The sequence below is a fragment of the Myxine glutinosa genome, chromosome 3 (assembly GCF_964187855.1).
Source record: "Myxine glutinosa chromosome 3, kmMyxGlut1.1, whole genome shotgun sequence".
Lineage (NCBI taxonomy): Eukaryota > Metazoa > Chordata > Myxini > Myxiniformes > Myxinidae > Myxine > Myxine glutinosa.
In genome coordinates, this window is record NC_136263.1 from 191,264,325 (window position 1) to 191,290,829 (window position 26,505).

At 38.5% G+C, this 26,505-nt stretch overlaps 1 protein-coding gene across 1 annotated transcript in view; it reads left to right on the forward strand.

The window, feature by feature from the left end:
- The window catches only part of LOC137422937 (allograft inflammatory factor 1), a 132,286-nt gene that overhangs the window by 19,453 nt on the left and 86,328 nt on the right, over positions 1-26,505 (forward strand). Inside the window, exon 2 of the mRNA XM_078774903.1 lies at positions 24,129-24,243. Within this exon, the coding sequence (XP_078631029.1) occupies positions 24,129-24,243 (115 nt within the window). The remainder of the gene's footprint in view (positions 1-24,128; positions 24,244-26,505) is intronic.

Here is a 26,505-nt window from a genome sequence, read left to right on the forward strand (position 1 = left end):
CGACCCACGAGCGCTGAGCGACCTCCCCGCATCTGCTGGACACCAACGTACGCGATTCTGTCCCTGAGCCAGGTGCACCTGAGCCATCGACTGCCGCTTTCCTTGCCATCAAATCCCGTGTGAGTCAGCGTTGTCCCGTTTATCTGTGGTCTGTCTAGGGTTAATATAAGAGTGTGTCTAAGTGCCTGTCTTCCTATGATGTCCCTCTCGTCCCTGTAATCTAACCTTTTTCCGTACGAATATACTTGAAAATCGAAACCCTGGTGTCGTATTGTGTCATTATAGCCCAGCCGGGTGTCTTCTCTTTCCTATTGAGCCAGCGTAGCGCGATTAGTTAACATTCGGGCACAATCGGGTAACTTGTACGGATACGGCGGCCATCCCGCTCGGCCCACCATACCATCAAAGTCGTATCTGTAACAATATTAACAAAAAATATGTTTGAGTTTGGTTCTTTATTAAGATATTTTAACTGAGCTAAGATAAAATGGTAAACCTCCCTCAATGTTCTTGCTTGAGCGCCTCCAGTGCCACATACCATTTTTAAATTAAAGTATATATTTTCCTGACAACCATCAAAGTTTTCCGTCCACTCAAAAATATTTCCATCTTTTTTACCCAATTCACCGGTATTTAAATTAATTCTCTTATTTGTTTTGTGAACTTTTTTACCAGTTGCCTTTTCAATTATACCTATTTGATATTTTTCACATTCATTATGTTTTCCATTTATATACCAAGGTTGATTACACCTCCACTCTTTAGTCTGGTTGATACTTGGTTCTATCATTTATATAATAGTAAAAAAGGCGGCGGTAGCCCGTTAAAATCCCCAACCCCCCCCCCCCCCCTTTTTAACTTATCACTTATATATATCTTATCACTTATATATATCTTATCACTTATATATATATCTTATCACTTATATACTTATATAACCATAAGGGAGACTATCAATTCCATTTTCTAAAATAAACCTCTTATCATCAAAAGCCCCCAATGCTTTCTTATTTATCTCTTCTGAATATAATTGATGTTTATAACTTCTTATTCCATTAATCTTTCTAAACTCTTCTTTCTTTGTTGTTAAACAGTTATAATAATCCTTAAAGTTTATTGTTTCTTTAATAACATTTTTCTTTACACCTTTTAACTTCTTATCAGTCTTTTCAACGTTATTCACAATGTATTTATAAGCATAAGCCTTTGACCTCAATCCCACAAATTCACTCATAACATTTCCTCCTAATTCATCCTTGAACTTTCCAATCACCTTTTTATTTTTAGAAGAGAACAACTCACTCTCTGGACTGTAATTACTCGTGTCATAGATATTAATGTCTCTTTTCATGTCTGAATAAACATCGTTGGTATTAATTTTCAAAATAAAACTATCTGTATCCATATAAAGTAGATTAACATCATTTTGATATTTCTTCCTCAAGTTATTATAAAAGTAATCATACATTAATGACTTTGATAAATCAAGAATTGTTGTTCCAATATAAATAGGTTTGTTCATTTCAATACTCTCTTTAATCAAATGGATCGCACAAAAGTTCTCAGTAAAGACCTCAGCTCGAGTAAAACTCGGTCTATTAATTAATTTTGATGCTTGTTCCCAAGATGTTGATAGTCTGATATTTTGTCTTTTCCTCACATTCTCCATAGTCTTACCAAAGACCGCATTATTCATCAATTTATAAAAGTCTTTCTCAAAATCTGTTTTTGACTCTGTTCTTCTTTGTGTATTAAAATCAATGTACCCCTTTAACCAATGACTTTGATTGAACTTTAGAACCCTATGGATCTTCTCTACTCTTAGACCTTTTGATAAATATTGTCGCAAATTTCTTTGGTGTAGAACATAATTTTTCTTGTTATATAATGTAGTAAGTAATTTTTCTGTTGATTCACCTATATCAAACGATCGTTGATAATCACTCAACCATTCTTTCTTTGGACTTGCTTTCTCACAAGCAAATGGGAGATCTTTGTGTAGGTTATGGAGTTCGTCTGGATATTTTAAATCAATTTCAAAATAATAACCAACTTTTTCTTCATCCAATTCTTTTTGTGTAGAGATACATACATCTTGTAAAACGTTTTTGTAGTCTTTTTCCTTTACCCATCTAAGTTTTCCATAAGGAAGAGCCTGAGACATTGCCCAGCCATACAGGTTGTTTGCGTCATAGTACATCAAGTAAGAACTCTCTTTCGTTGGATCATAATTTGGAAGATATTTGTTATTTGCTTTTGCGTATCTACTCGAGCAGACTTGTGAAATTCCACCTCTTTTTGCCTTTTCAATCATCAAAAGCATATCAACATCGGTTATCAAATCCAAATCTTGTTTTGTCATTTTCAACATCGCACTCCAGGCCAATCCAGGTGCTGTGTAGTAGTGAGCAGGATCCAATCCATATCCAGTGCGACAAACAGATCTAAAGGCTTCAAATACATCGGCCAATAAAAGCACATCAGTTTTGAGATACAAATCGTGATACTCGCCAAGATTCTTGATGTTATATTTTTCCCAAACATTTTGTGCGTGTACATAATCTTTATCAGATATATGACTATTATTTAATTTGTTATAGAAATTTTCTTTTGAAGGAAGTTGTGTTTCATTGAATCTCTCAAATGAGTCCATATAGTCATAGGGGTAAATTCCCTTTTGTGTTAGAAAATCTTTATCTAAAAAATACTCTGAAAGACATGGAAACTCTTTTAGATTTTGAACCAAGTTAACCAATGGACTTGCCATGAATTTAAATGTATCAAGAAATCTGATATGAGTAATAGGAGATGTGTGAATTGTTTTTGTGAATGAAATGTATTTCTGATCCGTGTTTGGAATTGCTGAGATACTTCCAGAAGTCTTTGAGAGTTCCTTGATAAATAGATGTGTATCATAATGAGCGTTGTTATGAAGAAAGACAGGAATGAAAGAGGGGAGTTGATAATTAATATTACAACTTTGATGAGCCGGACCTCTATATTTACCAGTGAGATGACAATGGTCTCTAACCTTTAGACCTTTACCAATTTTCTCCTCACAAATATGACAGACATTGTTTTTTATAAATTCCCTTTTTTCTTTACTTGTTAAGGACATTGGTTTATTGGTTTCTCTCATTATCTTGGTTAATCGAACACAGTCTTTTTCTAGTCGTTTCACAAACTCCTCTGGGGTATTTGAGCCTCTATACATCTCTAACTTGTTATATTTATCACCAACGGATGATTTGATATAATAACAAAAACCACAAGGAGTATGTTTTTGATATTTATTTGTGTATGATTCTTTTGGATCTTGAGAAGCAGTATCAATTTTTTCTAAAATACTTTCAAAATCAGCATATATAACAAATGGATGTTTGATCTTTTTATTTTCATCTTTGAATGTGATCTTTGAGCCTTCTTTAGGCATATTGATTACCGTTGATTTATGTTCGCCACAATAATTTGAATGTTTATCTAATCTTTCTTGTGAATTGAAGAAGTTAAGACAACGCAAACAAATATATATTTTATTTGTTCTCTTACAGACTTGTGGTTTTATTAATTTAGCAATATCTTTGATGTATGTATAATGTGAATTTTCGTCTGAATTAAAATATAGAAGATTAATATGAGTTTGTTTACAATTGTCAGAAAGCTTTAAAACCTGAATGTTGTTTGTTTCTGTTAGACCATAAACATTAACTGATAAATTATTCATCTTTTCAAATTTAGGAATATCATTTAAAGTCATCGGAAACTTTAGATCTTTCGTATTTAATGTATTCTCATATTTTTTATAATGAGATACTCTTTCATCATGAAAATGTGGAGGATGTAAGTGTGCTAAAATAGACCAGAGAAAACATTTATTGTCTTTATTTTTGATATTGATAACTGCTTTTCTATTTTTGATAACACTGGGTAAATCAATGTAAGAAGAAGCTTTTAGAGGATCTGATTTAAGAATATGAATGTCTATGTAAATAATTTTTCCTATATTGAATCCACTTCCTACGATTGAATTATCCACATCTTGCTCTTGTTTAATAAGTTCATCATAGACTCCTGATGTTTTAAAATCTTGATATGAAGATATAAAGTGTGGCTCAGTTCTCATGTATGGTGCATCTATAACTCCTTCATCCTTTGTCATTTCTAATTTTACTCCCATATAAAATTTAAGTGGTTTCATTTCCTTTAGTGTTTTTTCAATCAACGTTTGAACAGCAGGTTTAACTATTTCTACAGCATCAACTATAGACTCTGGTTCAGGAGGTTTGAAGTTAAAGACTCTTATTTTAATATGTCCTTTGAATGCTCCATCAGAGTTTTTAGTTGTGATAAAATTTGATAAATGTAGATTTGTTTTAAGATGTATTTTGAAGCCTTTCTTGAGGATATTTTTATTACATGTAGAACAGTGTTTTGTTTCAGGTGGAAGAGGGGAAAGTTTGTTTAAAATGTTGTATGTATGTTTTGCGGTGAGAATATGTTGTTTATAATATTTTACTTCCTTCTCGCAAGTATCACAATAAACCATATTTATAGCGTGAGAAAACGTGGTGTTTTATATATATCACTGTGCTTAAAATAAAACACTTTTGAGCTTTACAGCTCCGTTTTATATATATCGCTGTGCTTAAACTAAAACACTTTTTCACTCAGAATCATCTAAGTCATAACTATCACATGAATACTCAGAATCATACTCAGAGTCATCAATAAAGCTACTCTCATAACTATCATTTGAGCACAAACTATTAGTATCATAACTATCATCTGTGTTCAATGAAATACTATCATCACCATCGTCCAAGTTCAATGAAATACTATCATCACTATCGTCTGAGTTCAATGAAATAGTAAAATCTTCACTGCTGTATTGACTCATATTTAATTAGCAAGAAAAATATTCCCATCAATATCTATATACTTTCTTTCATTAACAGATTCAATCTCTACAATTTTTATATCAAAAGTTATCTTTAAATAATCTCTAACTATCATAGAACGAAATGACATTTCACCAGAAATATTAACATCATTCATTTTACTTAGATCTACACCCTTTGGATTATTAAAGAAAATACAAATGTCTCCTCTAGAATTATTAATGGTCTTATCATTCTTTTTCAAAGTATCATGGTCAATCACTTTTTCAAGCTTTGAATAAATTGCCAGGAGTAGAGGAGAAACTTTTGTTAGATTTACTTTAATGGATGTCTTTCCAGGTATAGTTAGAGCTCTTCCTTTAAATGAAATAGAGGGGCTCATGTTATTTTCCATAACTGGTTTTACCCAAAAATTTCCATATTTATCTTTGTTCAATTTAACATCTTTGACATATTTTTCTATATCTTCCACCGAAGTAGAGATTGATTGAAATTTGTCTTTTGTGCTTTGAAACATTGTATTTATTAATGAATAAACTTGCGTTTAGTTTAAGTAAAAATTTACCACATAAATATGATAAGTTCTGAAGGATATTTAGAATTTCCAGACTCTCCATATGATAAATTAGAGAATTGTCCGGCTTGTGATAGAGTGGGGCTTAATGATGAGGATTCATATAAACAATGTATTTTCTGTGATTTAATTTTAATTAATGATAATAAGAAATATAAAAAAATATATAACTCTTTTAAATTAGAACCAAAAATGAATTACTTTACAAGATTAATAAGAGAGATGAATGTTAAGTATTGTGATGATAATACACCATTTCTTTCAAGGGAAGAGACTAATTGTATTGAGGAAATGTATAAGGGTTTAATGATATTTATTATTCAAAATAATTTTAATGGAAATGTTAATACAAGATACTATATAAATAAAATAATGGATTATTTTGAAATTAAACCCGAACTCAGGATAAAATATAGAGTTTCTCAAATAGCTCAAAAAAAGTTGGATAACTTGTTTTCCAAATATATAAATGAATGATTTTTTACCCGTTTGGGAAAATAAGATAAAATTTAATAACCATAAAAACATTCCAAATTCATTGAGATGTCTAATAGTTGGTTCAAGCGGATGTGGAAAAACCTGTTTACTTTTAAAGATGCTCCTTGGTTCTAATTTTTTAGATTATGATAATTTAATAATTTTTACAAAGTCAAGTTTTCAACCCGAGTATCAACTACTCTCACAGGGTTTTAATGCGGGTCTTAAAAAGGAAGACATTATCGGTTTATTTAAACTTCAAAACAAACTAAATGATTATAATATTGATGATATAATACAATTATTTTGTGATACACAGAAATCAAAATCGAAACCCATAACTTGTATTCTCAGTGATAATACGGATGATATACCTTCACCTCAAGATTTAGATAAATCAAAAAAGAACCTTGTCATCTTTGATGATTGTGTTAATGAGAGAAACCAAACAGTAATGGATAGCTACTATACAAGAGGGAGACATTCTTCTTGTAATTGTATATATCTTAGTCAATCATATTTTCAACTCCCTCGACGCTCAATAAGAAACAATGCCAATACTTTTATTTTATTTAAGTTAAATTCAATAGATGTAAATAATTTTTGGAGAGATAATTGCTCTACGTTATGTAGTAAAAAAGAATTTGAAAATTATATGAAACACACGATTGGAAAATATAAATATATTGTTGTGAAACAAGATGAGATACTAAATGATATTTTTCAATAAATAAATACAGAAAATGAATACTGAAGAAAGAGAAAGAAAGTTTAAGGAACATCAACAATTAGTTTCAAAAGTTGTTAAACAACAGGAAGAGATAAAGAAGAAACGGAGACAGAAACTAACTGGTGAAGAAGCCTTTGAAAGAAAACAAGAGAAATTCTTTAAACCACTTTTGAAAACTCAACACCCTACAGTTCCCACGGTAGAATTTACTCCGAAAAAACTTCAAATGCTCAAAGATTTTAGTCAGATAACAAAACAAGAACTTGGTGAATTAGAATATGATGACGAGGGATTATTTCGGAAACTTGAGGAGGTAAATCAACCCCCTAATTATGTTGTGGAAGCTCTTCAAAACAATGAATATTCGGCGGGTTCAAAAACCAGAGCAGGTCTCATTCCAACAGAAGAACCAGCAGTGTTTCATCTTGTGGAAGAAAAGGTATTGATATTTAATGATGAATTGATGTTCTTGAGTTCTACTCAACCAAATGTTAAATTAACTCCAAGATTAATGTTTCTTCTAACAAACCCCGGATTCAGCGGTTCAAAATATTTTGAGGAACCACTTGATATGGAAAGAGAGGAAGATAGGGTATATATTGAGTTGCTAAATGCACTTGATTATGGAGTTTCTGTTGCTGGTAAAAGTAAGAAGAATGAGAAGGAGAAACATATTATTGATGCTTTAAGTAAGCTTGGTTCGGGTGTTAGTTTTCTTCCAAATGACCCATCACAATTAGTTAATAGGCTATTATTGTTGTTAGGTAGTAAGAAGGCTGGAAACAACAATTGTTTTAATGAATCCTCAGCCATTTTAGATCAGTTGATGAACATGAAAATAATTAATAAATGTCAATACAAAGATATTTTATTAGATATTAAATAAGATGAGAAGCACAATTCTTAGTTTTAATTTCACAACGAGCGATTACACAGCTTCATTCCCTTACCCACTACAACTTGACCCCCTTACCTCATATGAGGCATCTTTGTTGTCAATGGAAACTTACAATACCCTTTTTAATATCACAGAGAAAAACAACAAGTTTAGTTATAATCCAGGAAGTGGATATAAAACTATAACCGTTTCACCTGGAGCTTACGAGATTTCTCAAATATCTTCAGAAGTCTCTCGCCTTATGAAAGAAAAAGGTGATGAACCAAAAAATATTGTAATAGATATTCAAAAACACACTTCAAAATCAACTATTAAACTTAAAAATAATTATAAAGTTGATTTCACGATTGAAAATTCGTTTAGAGAGCTATTGGGTTTCTCTTCAAAAAAGATTGAAAATAACGGGACGTTTTACAGTGATAATGTTATCCAAATATCCTCCGGTATAAATTCAGTATTAATTCATTGTGATTTGATTGATGGTGCTTATAACGATGGAATAAGAACAAATACAATATTTTCATTCAGTGCATACTCAACCCCGATTGGTTATAAATTTAATATGGAACCAAAAAATCTTGTCTATTTACCTGTGTCAGGAAAAACCATATACAGAGTAAATTTTAGGATAACCGACCAAGATAATCGTATGATATCCTTTAATGATGAAATTATATCCATCAGAATTCACCTACGTGAAGTTTTTCAATAAATAAATAATGGTTATTGTGAGAAAACACGAGTTGGGAAAATATAAAATAATTACAGGGGAGGGCATGTTCCTTTCACCAGACTATACAAGGTATGTGGGTAGAGGATACTATAAACCTAAGAGACAACGAGGTGTAGGTCATCAATTTCGAAATAAAGGAGATGGGATAATTGATACTCTAATGGGTATTGGTTCAACCATCCTTAAACATAAAGACCTAATTGGTTCAACTGCTTCTGCCGTGGGCTCCGTTGCGGGTGCTATAAAGAGTATAAAAGATGCTCAAAAGGAGTCTCATAAATTACAAGCAATCAAAGAAATAAAAAAAGGTAAAACTCAACTATCTTCACAAGAACGACAAAAAATCATTAAAATACTTGGGTCAGGGTTTCAACAATTTTAATGCTATATAAATACAAGTATGGAAGCGATTGATAGTATCTATGATTTGGATGATACGATTATCATTTCAAACTCCACTAAAAAGGAAGACTATTTTAAGGTAAATGCTATAACAGGAACAGACTGGAATTCAAACGGAACAAAAAGTTTTGAAATAAATAATCAACAAACTTACTTGAATATAGCTGATAGTTTCTTGCTGTGTAAATTTAAATTCACTAAGGCTGCGAATAATACTAATGCTACACTCGTAAATGATTTCTTCTGGAAAATGTTTGACAGTGTCCGCCTGTATATTGGAACACAAGAGGTTGAAGCGGTTGATTATGTCTCTGCTACATCTGAAATGATGAAATTTACACTATATTCGTTTAGTGATAGAATGGGTAAGGGAGCTGTTGAGGGTTTTATTCCTGATATGTCAACGGGTACAAACGCAGACCCTGGTTATAGTCAAAGGAAGTCAATGTATAATGATGACGCAAAAGCTGAGAATAGTTTTACCGTAGCAGTACCTCTGAAAGGTATATTTGGATTTTGTGATTATGATAAAGTTTTGTATGGGCTTAAAATTAGATTTCAACTACAAAGGAATGATAATGTAAATAGATTGCTTTTTGGGGATGAAAATGCTTTTGGAGAAAATAATAAATTTGTTATTAATGATTTGTGTTGGTATATCAGTGAATATACTCCTAATCTTAAAACGGAAGAGATGTTAAATAGAAGACTTAACTCAAAGAAACCGCTAAATGTATCATACCTTAAAAGAAGATGTCAACACGTTAAACTGGAACACACTACCTACACTTGGAATTTAGGTGTTCTTCAAGGAAAGCCACGATACCTCTGGCTCATTTTTAAAAAACCAGATGGAGAGGACGGTACTAATAAGAATAATGCCCTGAGTGATAATGCAAAGGTGAAACAACTTCGGGTTTCTCTTGATGGCACATTTTATCCGCGAGATAGATTGGAAATTGATTGGGAAAAAAATGATTATGCGGAAGCCTACAAGTCCTACCAAAAGGTGTGTGAAAGTAATGGTAATAATGATCCTATTTTGGATATGGTTGCGTTTCAAAAACTTTATACAATCTACGCAATTGACCTGAGTTCTCAAAAGGAAACTATAAAGTCTAATCGAGTGGATACTTCTCTATACATTGAAAGAGGGGAGAGTGAAGAGGTTAATGCATATTGTTTGCTTTTGGAGGAAACAGAATTACAGATTAATACAGATAATGGTGTTATGATTAATATCACATAGGTTTTTTCTCATAAATAAATGGTTGGGGTATATGTTAATCAAATCAATCTTAATAAATTAACATCTTGTATTCAAAATCAAAAGCCTTGTATTATTAATGTTAATACAATTCAAAGAAAAGGAGCTGTAAGAATTGATGTTTTACTCACACACACACAAGTAAAAACACTAAATGATGTTGGATCACTTAAAATTAAAATGACGAAACCTATGTTAAAGAAATATTCAATAGACGAGTCAAGAGGAGGATTTCTCCCGTTTCTAATTCCTTTATTTGCTGGTTTAAGTGCGGCGGGAGCATTGACTGGTGGTATTTCAGCAGCGGTAAAAACTGCTAACGAAAGGAAGGCACAACTAAAAGCTCAAAAAGAATTGGAAAGACATAACAAGGAGTTGGAGAAACAAATTAGTGGAAGTGGTGTAATTGTAGATTTTGCTCAAAAACTTGAAAGTCTACCTGATAAAGCTAGATTGTTGGTTGGAGATATGCTTTCCTCTATCGCTCAAGCGGGTGTTAAACTAACTAAACGGGGTAATGGATTGTATCTTTCTCATAAATAAATGGATAAATGGTTTAAACAATTTGGAAAGAATACAACGTCAAATATAGAACTAGCTAAGTATTGTAAAACACTAAAAATTGATAATGTGGTTATTTGTATGAGAGATGAATTAACACATATAAATAAGAATACAAAGAATATTATTATGAATTTAGACACACAGAATGGTTCTCATTGGGTTTGTATTCATAATAGTCAGGATAAATATTATTTTGATAGTTATGGTATGCCACCACCTGTTGAAGTAATACAATTCTTACAGAATGGTGTTTATCAAACATTCCAAGTTCAAGAAATTAATTCTAAATGTTGTGGCCAATTATGTTTATATGTATTATTTCAACTCAACAATAATGAAAATTTTTATGATATCATTTTTTATCTAATATAAATGACCTATGTTGGAAAAGATGGTTCTATCTTTGGAAAATCCTCTCAGGATATTGATTTATCAAATTATTATACAAAGGCACAGGCTGAACGACAAAAATATAGTGTAAGTAAAAATATTAATATGAAGAATACTTATAAATTAATCAATTATCCAAACCCTACAGATGCGAATGACTTGATTAGATTCAGTGATTTATCACAATATATATCTTTAAAGAAAACAGCACGTTTTGTGAAACAAGTAAAATTTACAACCACAACACCTGGTTATACTGACCATACACCTTTCCTCATTGAATTTAACTACCTGCTTACAATTAAATTTTATAAAGAAGGACATTTAGTTAATATGCGAATTAATAAATGGGGGTATGATATGCCTGATTTAGGGTATAATTGGTCTTTTTCAATAAACATAGAAGACCTACATGATTTAAATCAGTCTCGTAAAGAAGAATATTATCCACTTGGTGAAGATAAGGATTTATGTGGAAGTACAATTAGTAAACAACAAATACGTGATTTTAAGAAAATAAAAATATATGATAGTATAGCGATGGTTCGCATGACAAAGAAGGAAGGTAATGAGATAAGGATAGAAAGCCGAGGAATACAAACCGATTTGGTAGTGGGAAGATGGGGTGGTATTACCTGTCATAATATTAATCTCACATATATTTCTGATACATAAATGGCAGGAAGAAGACTACAAGAGAATTATAATTTTTGTATTCAAGGATACCTACAAGAAAAGGGTGCTCGGTATTACATACCTTATGATTTGGAGCATATACATGGGAATTTTGTCATAAAAAACTGGCCTTATACTGATATTGTTAAACCCACAAATAGAGACTTGTTTAAAATATTAAATAAAAATGAACTTCTCAAAGTTATGAAATATAAAACTCTTTTAGAAATCGTCAACAAATCTTATTGGTATCCTATTATGAGAAAAATAATTATAGATACAAGAATATCTCAAAATCCAGATGAGTATATGTATAATATTCTTTGGGGTTCAAACTCAAGGGTAGCAAGGGATGAGGAAGGAGTTGAAGAAGAGAAGGAGGAAAGAGAGAAAAAGGAGAAGGAGGAAAGGGAGAGGGAGGAGAAGGAGGAGAGGGAGAAAAAGGAGAAGGAGGAAAGGGAGAAAAGGGAGAAGGAGGAAAGGGAGAAAAGGGAGAAAAAGGAGAAGGAGGAGAGGGAGAAAATGGAGGAGGAGGAGAGGGAGCAAAGAGAGAGGGAGGAAAAATATAAAAAGATGGAAATCACTGAGATTCATAAAAGATTGAGTGTATTAAAGCAAATAAATCAATCTCAACGCACCGAAGAGGAAATTAAAGAATTAACAACTCTTATGAAGATAATGGTTTCAAAAATAAGAACGTCAATGTCTTCAATTTCAGAGATTTAAACGAGAAAGTGGTGAAGAAGAAGAAGAAGAAGAAGGAAAAGATTATGTGATTGATGATGTTGGTGTCATTGACTTTAGTTAGTTTTTATTTGTAAATAAATGGAGGAGAGAGTGAAGGCATTCCTTAGGATTCTTTATGTTTTAAAAATAAAGATTGAAATGTATATGTTGAAAACCAAAAAGGTTTTGATACTCTGTCGGAATTTTTCTGATAAATAAATATGAGTTATTGTCTCAAATGTAAAAAGAAAACTAAATCTAAAAATATCTCTTATGTTAAAGCTAAAAATAATAGAGTTTATCAAAAAGGAATATGTCAAGTATGTGGCTCTAAAAAGTGCCAATTCATCTCTCCTAAAAGAGGAGGAGACATACAAAAGTTTCTGTCAGGAAGTAAATTTACAACAACTGGAATTCCAGGGGAATTACACCTTCCAGGGTATTCTTTCTGTGGTCCAGGAACAAACTTGGATAAAAGATTAGATGAGGCTGACAATCCTAAACCTTGGTCTAAACCTACAAATAGGGTTGACGAAGTGTGTATGAAGCATGATATTGCTTATGGGAAAACCACTACGTTGACTGAAAAACATAAAGCCGACAGCGAAATGTTGTATAATTTGTCTTTGATACAAAATCCAACGTTGAGAGAGAAAGTTGATAGGTTTATTGTGAGAAATTTGATAAATGCTAAATTGAAACTTGGTCTTGGTTATTCCTCAAAAAACTATTAGGCTCTAATGATGCCATCAAGACTGAGGAGCTTTTGGCTGAAGAATTACACAAACCTATAATCACAAAGTTTAAAAGAAGGAAGGTTTATTCTAAATACACTGACCACATATGGTCCGCTGATTTAATTGAATTGAATAATGACAGGGGATACAGGTATGCTTTAACCGTTATTGATTTGAGGAGTAGATTTGCCTGGGTTGTCCCTTTAAAAAATAAAAGGGGTGATACTTTAATGTTAGCCTTTAAGCTAATATTTGATCGGGATAAAAGGAAACCAAAGAAGTTATGGACTGATGAGGGAACAGAGTTCTATAACAAAATATTCATGAAATTTCTTAAGGGGAAGGGTATTAAATTATACAGCACCTTTAATGAAGGAAAGGCAGTTGTTATTGAGCGTTTTAATCGTACTTTAAAAGAGAAATTATATAAAAAATTCACACAACTCGGTTCTCAAAAATGGGTGTATTTAATTCAGGATATTGTAGATAATTACAATAATACAGTTCATTCATCAACACAATCAAAACCATCAGAAACATTTACAAAATTAGAATATGAAAAGGAGATTAATTTGAGAAAGCCCAAGTTTAAAGTTGGTGATATTGTAAGAATATACAAATGGAAAAGTCATTTTGAGAAAGGTTATACACAAAAATGGACTCGTGAATTATTTAAAATCATTGATGTAATGGATACAGTCCCTTGGACCTACAAATTATATGATTTAAATGGAGAAGAAATCTTGGGTTCATTTTACTCACAAGAATTACAAAAAACACAAGTAAGCAGATAATACCCTTGAAAATAATAAATAAATAAATAAAATGTAATGGGGATACGTTTTTAAATCTGTGAACCCCAAACACAGAATCCCACAACTTTTTAGTTGGGGCTTAACTTTTGTGTGTGTATAATGGGGATACGTTTTTAAATCTGTGAACCCCAAACACAGAATCCCACAACTTTTTAGTTGGGGCTTAACTTTTGTGTGTGTATAATGGGGATACGTTTTTAAATCTGTGAACCCCAAACACAGAATCCCACAACTTTTTAGTTGGGGCTTAACTTTTGTGTGTGTATAATGGGGATACGTTTTTAAATCTGTGAACCCCAAACACAGAATCCCACAACTTTTTAGTTGGGGCTTAACTTTTGTGTGTGTGTGTATGTGCGAGTGAGTCATAATAATATACAAACCCTAACCCAACCCAAGCCCTAACCCAACCCCATCCCTAACCCAAACCCATCCCTAACCCAACCCATCCCTAACCCAACCCCATCCCTAACCCAACCCCATCCCTAACCCAACCCCATCCCTAACCCAACCCCATCCCTAACCCAACCCCATCCCTAACCCAACCCCAACCCTAACCCAACCCCATCCCTAACCCAACCCCATCCCTAACCCAACCCATCCCTAACCCTCACATTCAAAATCCCAACCCTAACCCAATCCCATCCCTAACCCAACCCCAACCCTAACCCTCACATTCAAAATCCCAACCCTAACCCAACCCATCCCTAACCCAACCCCATCCCTAACCCAACCCCATCCCTAACCCAACCCCAACCCTAACCCTCACATTCAAAATCCCAACCCTAACCCAACCCCATCCCTAACCCTCACATTCAAAATCCCACCCAAGCCCTAACATAATCTTTCTTTTCTTCTTTTTTAAATACGTATTTCTTTTTTTTTTTTTCCTCTTCCTCCAATTCTGTCTTTCAAGGCTTTTAAGTTTGAAGAAGTAGAAATGGGAAGAAAGAATTTTCCAGCATTTTCTTCCTCGAACTTTCTTGATATTGCTTAAATCAAGCGTCATTAAATAAAGAACATTGTTCATTGCTTTAGAATCCAAAGAGTCTCCAAGAGGAACCCCACAGGTAGAGTCTCCAAAATAAAACCAACTTTCCAAGTTCCCAAGGTATAACCACATTCCTGTTGAGCCTCCAAGATAGGTATCACATTCCGAGTCATCAAAACAAAACCCCCATTCCGAGTCTCCAAAAATATAACCATCTTTCCAAGTCCCCAAGGTAAAACCACAATTTTCAGAAATATTGGGGGTTTCCGTGATAAGTCTCACATAGTATAACTGCGGACCATCAGGGAAAACTTCCCTTTCCCAATTTTTTAGGGTTTCTATGATGTGTCTCACATAGTATAACTGCGGACCATCAGGGAGAACTCTCCTTGCCCAATTTTTTAGGGTTTCTATGATGTGTCTCACATAGTATAACTGCGGACCATCAGGGAGAACTCTCCTTGCCCAATTTTTTAGGGTTTCTATGATGTGTCTCACATAGTATAACTGCGGACCATCAGGGAGAACTCTCCTTGCCCAATTTTTTAGGGTTTCTATGATGTGTCTCACATAGTATAACTGCGGACCATCAGGGAGAACTCTCCTTGCCCAATTTTTTAGGGTTTCTATGATGTGTCTCACATAGTATAACTGCGGACCATCAGGGAGAACTCTCCTTTCCCAATTTTCAGAAATTTGTGGGTCTCCAATGTATGACTTGTATTCTGGCTCATCAAGGTAGAACTTGTTCAGTGGGTTTTGTTTTGATAACTCACAACAAGTATCATCATGGTAAAACTCTTTTTCAGGATTTTGTGGATCTCCAAGGTATAACTCTTTGGCTGGGTCATCAAGGTAGAACTCGTTCTGGGGGTCTTGGTTGTTCAAAATGTCTTCAAACAAAAAAATAACTTCATCCCAAGTTGTGTTAAAAGCAGAATTTTCATTTCGTATCTCAGATACAATTTCCTGTGAAAGAAAATAACAATGTATTAATTTAATACAATATTTTTTATTTGTATAAATCAAGCTCTATGAATATTAAAATAAACTTTGTTAACTCTTACACGAGTCTCATCTTAAAAAAAAAAAAAAAAAAATTAAATAAATAAATAAATAAATAAACAAACTTACCTCCATTGATAAGAGGTTCGAGTCCAGTTCATCAATCTGAAGGTTGAGTTCTACACAGGTAGTAGGACTCCATGGAATAGCAAAGTTATCCCATTCCATTTCGGCATAGTAGTCCATTCTCAAGTGAAGCAGAAAGCGTGTTTGAAAAAGCCTGTGTGGTCGGTGCCTTTTATAAGGACTGGGTGTGTCTTCCTGTGGAAATTCCCTGGGCGTGTCTTAACTGGAAATGATGTGATGGAAATTCCCTGAAAATGATGTAATGTATTACCTGGAAATGATACAATGCTGAAGAGTTTATAAAGTGGGTGGGACTTAGCAAAAGTGGGAGGAGCTTAGCAAAAGTGGGCGGGGCTTAGTAAAAAGTGGGCGTGGCTTAACAAAAAGTGGGTGGGGCTTAGTAAAAATGGGCGTGGTTTACCAAAAAGTGGGCGGAGCTTACCAAAAAATGGTATGTGGCACTGGAGGTGCTCAAACAAGAACATTGAGGGAGGTTTACCATTTTATCTTAGCTCAGTTAAAATATCTTAATAAAGAACCAAACTCAAACATATTTTTTGTTAATATATTAGATGGTGAAGAGAGTTGTAGGAGAATTAAATTATTTCCCACGCATAAACAAATATTTGTAGGGTCGTTGTTTGAGTGGGTTATATTCACCAGATGATATTAAGAGTAAAAGGTTAAAAGGTCCATGAGGTCAGAAGGATCACAGGTGTTTAAGTGGTCTAATGAATAAGGATAACATGTCAAAAGGTTAGAAGGTTCGTAAAGAACAGGGTGAGAGAAATATAGGTGTTTAGGGGCAATGAGGGAGGGAAAGAATTAATATGGAAGTGAATGGGTCAATGTTTGAGTGGGTCAAAGATTAATCTGCCAGATGATATGTAGAAGAAGGATGATAGGTCTATAAGAGAAAACAAATATTTGTAGTGTTTGAGTGGTCTAATGAACAACATTAAGGATAGGTACTACAGACAAAAGGTTCATAAAGATGAGGGTGGGAGAAATAGAGGTGTTTATGATTTTTGAAAAAGACAAGGGGGTAAATGACATTAGATAGGGATTTCCCATGTTAAACGGAGGTGTCCCAGAAGCAACATTATTACACTACTCATAAGCGTAGACCTTTCCTGTGTTAGTTTTGCGTTGAGTAGGATAATGAGAATTATGTGTCCTTGTGGCGCTTTGGGTGGTTTTTGGCACCGAAATACCACGAGGCAGGCCTGAACAAGGCGATCGAGGGCGGAGGAGGAGCCAACGGTAAGCGCGAGCCGCCAATCAGGGCTCGAGGGGAGTGACTTACCACTGCGGCAAAAGGCGGGGTTTGGAACGTTCGAGTCGGGCTAGGGCGGTGCGATATAACCCTGTGCCCAGAGCCCCCCACCTCAGTTATGAGCTGGAGTTATCAGACGAGAGTTCCGGCAGTTGAGCAGTGAGTTCGGAGTTCTCAGTTATGAGCTGGAGTTATCAGATGAGAGGTGGAGCAGTTGAGTTCGGAGCGCCCAGTTACGAGATCGGAGTTGTGAGAATACGGCAGTTCAGTTGAGTTGAGCATAACCCCGTTGTACACGAACTTGCCCTGCTGCCCGCGCTCTGCGCAGTATTAATCGCGCTGTAAAAGACAGCCCGTGCCGGGCCACAGACGTGCGTATTTCCTCCTGCCTGCCTTTGCCGATATACGCGCCGCGAGGATTTTCCCATCTTGTGTTTTCCATCATTGACCTCGCATGGTACGAATTAGATCGCTCTAATCGGGTTCTATAAGAAAGGTAACAGCACGGGTCACGTGGTACACCATCCGCTCGGGCGTACGCAATTACGCGTGGTTCGTGCGAGACTCGATCCCCGCCTTCCACTGCGGCGTGGGTACTCAAGGTACGCGTGAAATTGTCCCGACACCCTTTTCCACGTCTGCCCGGAAGTGGCGACTCAGTCTCGCGGTTTTGAAGACCCAAGGAGAAAAAGGGGCTTAATCTCCCCTTTGTAAGGGAACGGGCTTCGGAAAACCGCAACAATTTGGTGTCAGGAGTGGGATTTGGAACCCTGAAAAAAAATTTGGACACCAAATTGTACATATTGGCTGCAACAATTTGGTGTCAGTGGAGTGGGATTTGGACCCTAAAAAGTTTTTGGACGAATTGGCTCCAAATTACGAGCGAGCGAAATTTAGTTTGTAAAATCCAAATTGTATTCGTACCATGGCTGGTCAAGGCCGTCGAATGCCGGTGGGGGTAGAAGAAGAGGTAGAATTGATGACCCAAGACCAGGAGAGACAGTTGGTAGTGGAGGAAGCCGAAGAGGGGGCGGTAGCTGGCAAAGAAAATGGCGGCGCCTCGCACGTGGCGGCGAGAGCCGGGCCCGCAGTGCCAATGAACTGGGGCCTTTTTATGGTGCAGTTCAGTGCATATATGGAGGGGTGGAACAAAAAAATGGACGCCATAATAGACGAATCAAGGTGTGACATGGAAAAAATGAGGGCAGAGTCGGAAAAGGACATGAAAAAGGGAGGAGGTATGGATGGGCATTGGGCGCAGGTTGAGCGGGAAGTTCGCGGTGGTACGCGACAGGATGAAGCAGTTTGAGGAACGCGTGGGGAGCGAGCTTGAGCAAAGGACAGCCACGTTGACTGGGGATATGGAAATCGCGACGCGGGGTGTAGAAGAACCGACGATCGGCGAATTGGACAAGGAAATTTAATGGGCGCCGACGATTGCCGTGATATAAAAAGAAATAATTGGGGCCGAAGAGACGGTAGAATCGGAGAACAAATCACGGGAGAAGGTAATGGAATGTGCACAAAGTCTGCATTTTCACCGTGATGCCGGGCTTGCTAATTCAATAAAAAGTTTGCAGGTGCTGCCGGGGAAGGAGGACCCTGAGGTGAGTGGAAAAAATGGCGCGAATGGGTTTTTGGCGCGCTTGGGACAGAGTCGAGACCCGGGCGTTCGCGGAAGGTCCATTGTGCGTTGTACGAGAGAGTGTGGTACGAAGTACGAGAGAGAGAGTGTGTGCCGGAGCGTGAGCGAGAGTGTACGTAAGAGTGTGCGATGATTGAGTGTGTGAAGGAGGAGTGCACACCCGGGGGTGTGGAAAAAGAGTGTGCGATGGCCGAGGAGTGTGAGCGAGAATGCACAACAAAGTGTGTGGGGGGCGCTTATGCGCCTGGTTGTGCGGTAAAGGAGTGTGTAAAAGAAAAGTGTGCACTGAAGTGTGTGAAAGGCGTGAGTGCGCCTAGGTGTGCAGGAACGAGTACAGAGTGTGAGGGAGAATGCACACCAGAGAATGTGGAAGGAGAGTGTGCAGTAATGGAGTGTGTGAGAGGTGCGGGGGCTCCTGGGTGTGCGAGTGCGGAGTGGGTCGCGAGTAGTGAGGACGCGGCTCAAGCATCGACACCGACCGGGGTAGCGTTTAGCGGGACGGATAGCAGACGTGAGCTCCCGGTGAGTTGTTTGCAGCAGGGACCGGCGGGGATCGGTGCCGCGTCGGTCTCACGAGGGCCGGCTTGCATGATTCGTGCCGACCCCCGCACGGTATGGTTGGTTGGTGCCGTGGCGGCAAAGGCAATCGGTGAGGTTCAAGGGGAGGTAGGAGACTTCGGAGCCGCGCACCTTGGCGGGTGCGGTGCTCCGACCGTAGCCGGTTGGGTCATCGTGCGTGGGACCGCGAGGCCCCGCGCCGGGATGGAGCCCTGCACCTCGGCCCATCCATACCTCCTCCCTTGGATCGAAAATGCCGGACGGACACCCCATACAGGAGACCAACCACCTGCATGGATCGCTCGGCCCTTCGAGGTCGGGCTGTGACAATGTACATCCACTTGGTGAGGCTCGAGTGTAGTGGATTGATGAGGATAGTGTACCCCACGTGGGGGAATGGTAGTTTGACCATTCCTCACACGAACAGGGCCCATGAGCATTAGTTTAGGGGGATGGCAGTGATAGGCACATGGGGGTGCCTACAATGGTTACCTCCATGGGGCACCGAAGCTAGCCATGGGAGGGCTAGGATAATGTTGGTGAATTAGCAGACTGTAGAAGACAGAGATTTAAGTAGTGACACCTATACTGTAGAGGGGACGTAGGTAGCTTAGATGGATATTAATGAAACAGGGAGTGCATAGTTTAAAGGGACGACGAGGGAAGCACGAGTTTTAGGGGAGGTAGTTAGATAGATGATGCTGTGTGTGTGAGGAATTGTGAGTAAAATAAAAGGAATTGTGTTGGATGTGTGAGCACAAGAGGTGTGTAAGATATTTGGTGTGTGGAAGTAGTAGTGTGAATTGACTTGCATGGTGTGCAAGACGGATGGTGTGGAATGAATGGTGTGGAATGCTTGGTGTGGAATAAAAGGTGTGGAATGTGTGGTGCGAAGGAGTGAATGGGGGGGAGGTGGAACCCATTCACGGACGCCCGGGGTGGGTAGTGTAAAGCCAGGTAGAGGGCTTAGGCAAAATTTGTATGGATATTGACACCTGTGGTGCATGTAGTGGAAAGAAGTGTTTTGTTGGGTGCATGAGTATGTGGAATGGCTGCGCGTGTGGCTTAATTGGTGCATATGGTTATTGGGGCACTCCGCCACTGGTAGTTTGTCGGCCTGGTGAGGCCGCAGGTAGGCTCTGGGAGCCGGTTAGAGTAGTTGTGAGTGGGGCCCGAGGATCCCAGGAGAGGACCCGGGTTGCCCAATGCCAAGGTGGGCATCAGGGGGGTAAAGTGCCAGGAGGGGCCTTCCCCAGTTAGGTATTCGCAGGAGCAGGTAAGCTCGGGTGGCGACTTCAGTGGCGGAGGTGCGCATGTAGGTAGACCTGCTGGTAGAGCCACACGACCCAGCCCCGATATTGTGCAAGGGCCCAGAGTCAAAATTTGTGGGAGTGAGACCCAAATTTCAAGGGCACCGCAGTGTGGGCAATGGGAATTCGGGTTCTTAGAACCACATAGTTTAAATAGGCCGATTGGCAGGGTACGACCCCGGGTAGTTTAAATGAGTAACGCATTAGAATAGTTAGGATATGAGAAATCCCTTCGCACCATCCATAGCCAGTCACCAAGGAGGACGAACTCCACACCAGGGCTTTGTGGACTGATTGATGGTAAAGACGCATCACGACATAATGTGACATTGTGTTTGTTCCATCCCTTCCTTCCTGGGAGGGATTGGTAGACGAATTTGGATTAGAGGGGGATATGGGAGACAAGACGTAGAGACGGATTGTAAATACAAGGAGGGCTAGGGTAGTATAGCCGACGGTGGGGGGTACAGACGGATAGGGACGAGCCTGCTCTGCTCGCTCTTCCGCGTCCCTCGCACTGCATTACCTTGCTTTTCTGTGTGCCGCTGTGTGCTTTCTGTTTTGCTTGTTGTGCCTTGTCTCTCCCCTCACCCCAGGACCATTTTGGAGGTGGAACTGTGCAGCACCATCGACCTGTGCAGCATCCCTGCTGCACCTTGCTATATCTGTGCAGCCGAACTGCGCAGCACTTTGCTGCCATATCCTTGTGCTGCAACCCTTGTTGCACCTGTGCAGCTCTTTGCTGCCAACCCCTTTGCTGCACCTTATCACACTTATGGACCACAAGCCTTGTGGCCTTGCACCTCTGCTGTGCAGCATTTTGCTGCAAAGCCATCTTGCACCTTCGGACCACTTGTTTGAGTGGCATTAATGCCACGCAGTTGGACCACATGGGAGTGGCCCTGCCTGGCAAAGAAAAAAAAGAAATGAAATAAAAGCATTTTTGTGCATTTTATTATGGTGTGCTAGGCATGAGAAGATGTGTAAGTTTAGATAGTTTAGATAGCCCTGAAGATTAAAATGGCCTGTATGCCGGTCCGGGGGCTAGCCGGTTTGATATACGTATGCACACAGAAGAAGCAAGAAGCAAGCAGCAAGTGTCATGATTTTGAGTGTGTGTTTTTGCTGTGCTTTCTCTCCCCTCCAATCTTCTCTTCCAAAAAGAACAGGTCCTGGGTCATAGAATTGTAAATAAAATTAAGTTTTGTGCTTGTAAATATAAGAATGCTGCCCACCGGCTATGTGTTTAGTTTTAAATTCCGGAAATACTCGGTTATTTGTGGGCGTGAATCTGATATGAAACTGCTCAACGCAATAGGAGGGACATATCTAGTGTTTTAAAACTGTCGCACACACGGGTCAGAGTAAATGTTAGGGAGAACCACACCGATATGTCACATGTAAAAGTAAAATTAATTTTGCATGTCATTCTCTAACCGGTCATTCCAATTGGTGGTTTCGACTCGGGGACGAGTCTGACGAGGGAGGGGTGTAGTGTTGCGGTTTTGTGGTTTTATAATAAAGGTTAATTTCCCCTCCTAGTTAGTTACACTACAACATGTAGCCTTGTTTAAGCTCAGTTATTTCTTAGTAAACATAAGCGTAGACCTTTCCTGTGTTAGTTTTGCGTTGAGTAGGATAATGATAATTAGGTGTCCTTATGGCGCTTTGGGTGGTTTTTGGCACCGAAATACCACGAAGCAGGCCTGAACAAGGCGATCGAGGCCGAAGGAAGGCGGAGGAGGAGCCAACGGTAAGCGCGAGCCGCCAATCAGGGCTCGACGGGAGTGACTTACCACTGCGGCAAAAGGCGGGGTTTGGAACGTTCGAGTCGGGCTAGGGCGGTGCGATATAACCCTGTGCCCAGAGCCCCCCTCCTCAGTTATGAGCTGGAGTTATCAGACGAGAGTTTCGGCAGTTGAGCAGTGAGTTCGGAGTTCTCAGTTATGAGCTGGAGTTATCAGATGAGAGGTGGAGCAGTTGAGTTCGGAGCGCCCAGTTACGAGATCGGAGTTGTGAAAATACGGCAGTTCAGTTGAGTTGAGCATAACCCCGTTGTACACGAACTTGCCCTGCTGCCCGCGCTCTGCGCAGTATTAATCACGCTGTAAAAGACAGCCCGTGCCGGGCCACAGACACGCGTATTTCCTCCTGCCTGCCTTTGCCGATATACGCGCCGCGAGGATTTTCCTGCCTGCCTGCCTTCGCCGGGATACGTGCTGTGACCGCCAGAGGGCCACGCCGGGTGAGCTGCTCCTGGAGCGACCGAAGCAGGCGCGTTCGGCGCGCGAACATTCTCATTCCATTTCCCCGTGTGAGTGATCGGGCCCGTGTCTGGGAAATAAGTAAGACTGTTTAAGTTCTGCCCTGTGTCCCTTCTTCTACCAATCATTGCAAATAGTGTAAATAAACCTGTTATTTCTTCCGATTCGACCGTCTTGTGTTTTCCATCATTGACCTCGCATGGTACGAATTAGATCGCTCTAATCGGGTTCTATAAGAAAGGTAACAGCACGGGTCACGTGGTACGCCATCCGCTCGGGCATACGCAATTACGCGTGGTTCGTGCGAGACTCGATCCTCGCCTTCCGCTGCGGCGTGGGTACTCAAGGTACGCGTGAAATTGTCCCAAAACCCTTTTCCACGTCTGCCCGGAGGTGGCGACTCAGTCTCGCGGTTTTGAAGACCCAAGGAGAAAAAGGGGCTTAATCTCCCCCTTTGTAAGGGAACGGGCTTTGGAAAACCGCAACAATATATATATTTATATATATATAATTTGTAAAAAAAATAAAAAAGGTTTATCCACATGACTATATCTGTGATTCTCTTGGCCAAATATAACATGTCCTTAACGTGTCTGAAGATGTACGAAAAGTATATTATGAATGTTTGTGAATTCCTTGTGGTCCATACTCTGCAAGGAGCATTGTATTCTTATCCTCACTTAATGATGTTGGGTGGGATTTCTTTCCATCTAATAGGAGTTTCGCAGAGACTGTTGACTAATGAGAGACTAACAAACTAACTTAATAAAAACTAATAAAACTAATAAAATAATAAAAGAGACTAACGGACAAGGCCTCGGCTCTGATAAATGCTGTATTGTCTCAAGACTGGCACATGCCTCAGAGGATTTCTTTTCATGCTTCTTGGCTTTTATTTTAGTTCCTCCTCTTCCTTTAAAAAAAAAGAATTTTGGTTTTTTTTTTTTTAAAGAACTTTTTTTTAAACATAAATAAACAACTTCTCATTTTGCATGTTATTTCCTTCCTTTGCTCATTCTTTATATCTTTCATTCTCAATATTACATGTACAATGCTATCTATCAAAGTGGACACTGCTGGGACCAAGAGCTGCAGGAGGTAGCGCCAAATATGCCATCTCCAGCAGACTGGGTCTGGACCAACCCCAACGAGTGGAAGCCATTGTGGACAACACTTCCTCAGGCAAGTTGGATGGATGGAGGTTATGTTTTCACCCCTGTCTGTCTGTTTGTCTGTGAACATGATATCTCAAAAAGTTGTGGACGGATTCAGATGAAATTTGGTGGAAAGGTTGGGTGTGGTATGTGACAAGGCCGTAATTATTACATTTTGCTGAAGATCCAGATCCGGATCTGGATATGAGAATTTTTCAGTTATTCTTCACCATTTAATGATATGGCTAAAACAATATATAGTATCTCAAAAAGTTGTGGACGGATTCGGACGAAACATGGTGGACCGGTTGATTGTGTGACAAGGACAAATCGATTCAACATCAATGAAGATCGACATCTGGATACAGATACGACATGCTTTTTATGTTTTAAGTGATTCTTCACCATTGAGTGATCGGGCAAAAACGAAAATATAGCATGATTTTTCAAAAAGTGGTGCACGACTTATTACAAAACTTGGTAGATGAGTCGGGTAAGTGATAAAAACAAGCCGATTAGATTTTGGTTCAGTTCCATATCAAGTTATGACCTATCAGTGGGATACAAAATGTAAACTGTAAATCTGGCAGAGGTATGCACTCTACAGAATGCCGTTCTAGTTACACTCGCCAGAGGAGAGGGTATTGCATTTGAGTCTGTTACTTGGCCCAAACTTTTTTTTTTTTTTTTGCAAGTATGTTGAGCACTCCGGTTTGTGTGTGTGTGTTTGTCTGCCTGCTCACTTGTCTGCCTGCTCACTCACTTGCCTACAGGTCACAATTTGAAACAGATCTTCACGAAACTTCACTAAATGGTAGAGTTCGTGGTCCGACAAAATCCTATATATTTTTGAGGTCAAAAGGTCAACTTAGGCCAAAGGTCAACCACTTTTTTCACATTTCTAAAATCCTCAATTTTCATCCGATTGACTTGAAATTTGAATAGGATTTACATATGAGCTAACTGAATTCAACCACCAACTATTTTTGAGATCAGCATAGGCCAAAAGGTCAACATAGGCCAAAGGCCTCCTGTCTTTTCCTCAGCATGGCCCTGCATGGAAGTCCAGGCAGTGAACGAATAGATATAGCTTTTGGTTCACGAGTTAACAGAGTGACCACTATATTCATCATGGGTGTGTGTCTGTGTGTCTGTCTGTCCGCAGCATAAGTACCCGATGATATCATCCAGTCTTGATGAAACTTGGGTGGGAGGTTGATATCATGATCTAGTTTGTCCTGCTTAGAGTGGGCGTATTGAGAACATTGTGGGCGGAGCCACGCCCAAAAAAGATGTCTTTTTAGGGGGTAATCGAGTTCAAGCTACATCTTCTCTGAGGGGTTTGGTGGAATCTGACAGGGGTTTCGGTATTAGGTTAGGCCAATGTCATGTGTCTATCCCCATGGAGCTCGATTTTTCATTTTCGCCCCAAGGTCAAGGTCACAAGGTCACGAAATTTAGAAAAGTCGATTTTTGATGGTTTTATTACATTGTTCGCTTCCTGATGGTGAAATGTCGTACATGTTTTTATATTATCACATACATCATGAAATACAAGTTTTCCAACAAATTTCAGAATCTTCGACCTTTGACCTTTGAAGGTCACAAAGGTCAAATTTTCAAAGTTGTCGGAATCGAACCGAATTTTCGGTATTGTGTAGCTCACTAAACTCATAACTGATTATACATCATTTTATATCTCATTTCAAGGTCAATAACCTTCGTTTTGACATTTCAAGGTCACAAAGGTCAAATTTTCAAAGTTGTTGGAATCGAACCGAATTTTCGGTATTGTGTAGCTAACTAGTCTCATAACAGATAATACATTCCTATTTATATATTTTCAATGTCGGTTTTAACCTTTGTCATTGAATACCACTCGCTCGTGAACCATCGGCGTCTCCTGACATGTTTATGTTTAAAAAGAGTCGACAAAAAATGCACAACGGCAAACCAGAGCTACTGTTTCTGGAACTGGGTTCTAGATCATCATGTCAGGTCACAAAGTCCAGTAATGGAGAAACTTTCTGACCAACTCCAATAGCAAGATTCATAGCAACAGCATTTTTACCTATGACATGTAGCATGTCTACAAGAAAGGTCTGCGTTGCTGTTGTTGTTATTGTGGTTGTTGTTGGGGATCGATTTTTGAAATGTGCACCCATTAGTCAGACCACTGCCACATTTGTCGCCTGACTCCACCCACCATGGCACCCAGACTAAATAATATGGCCGCCATCTTGGTTTTCTGGTGGGCCTAAGACATCGGGCCTGTAGGCCTCTGCTGATT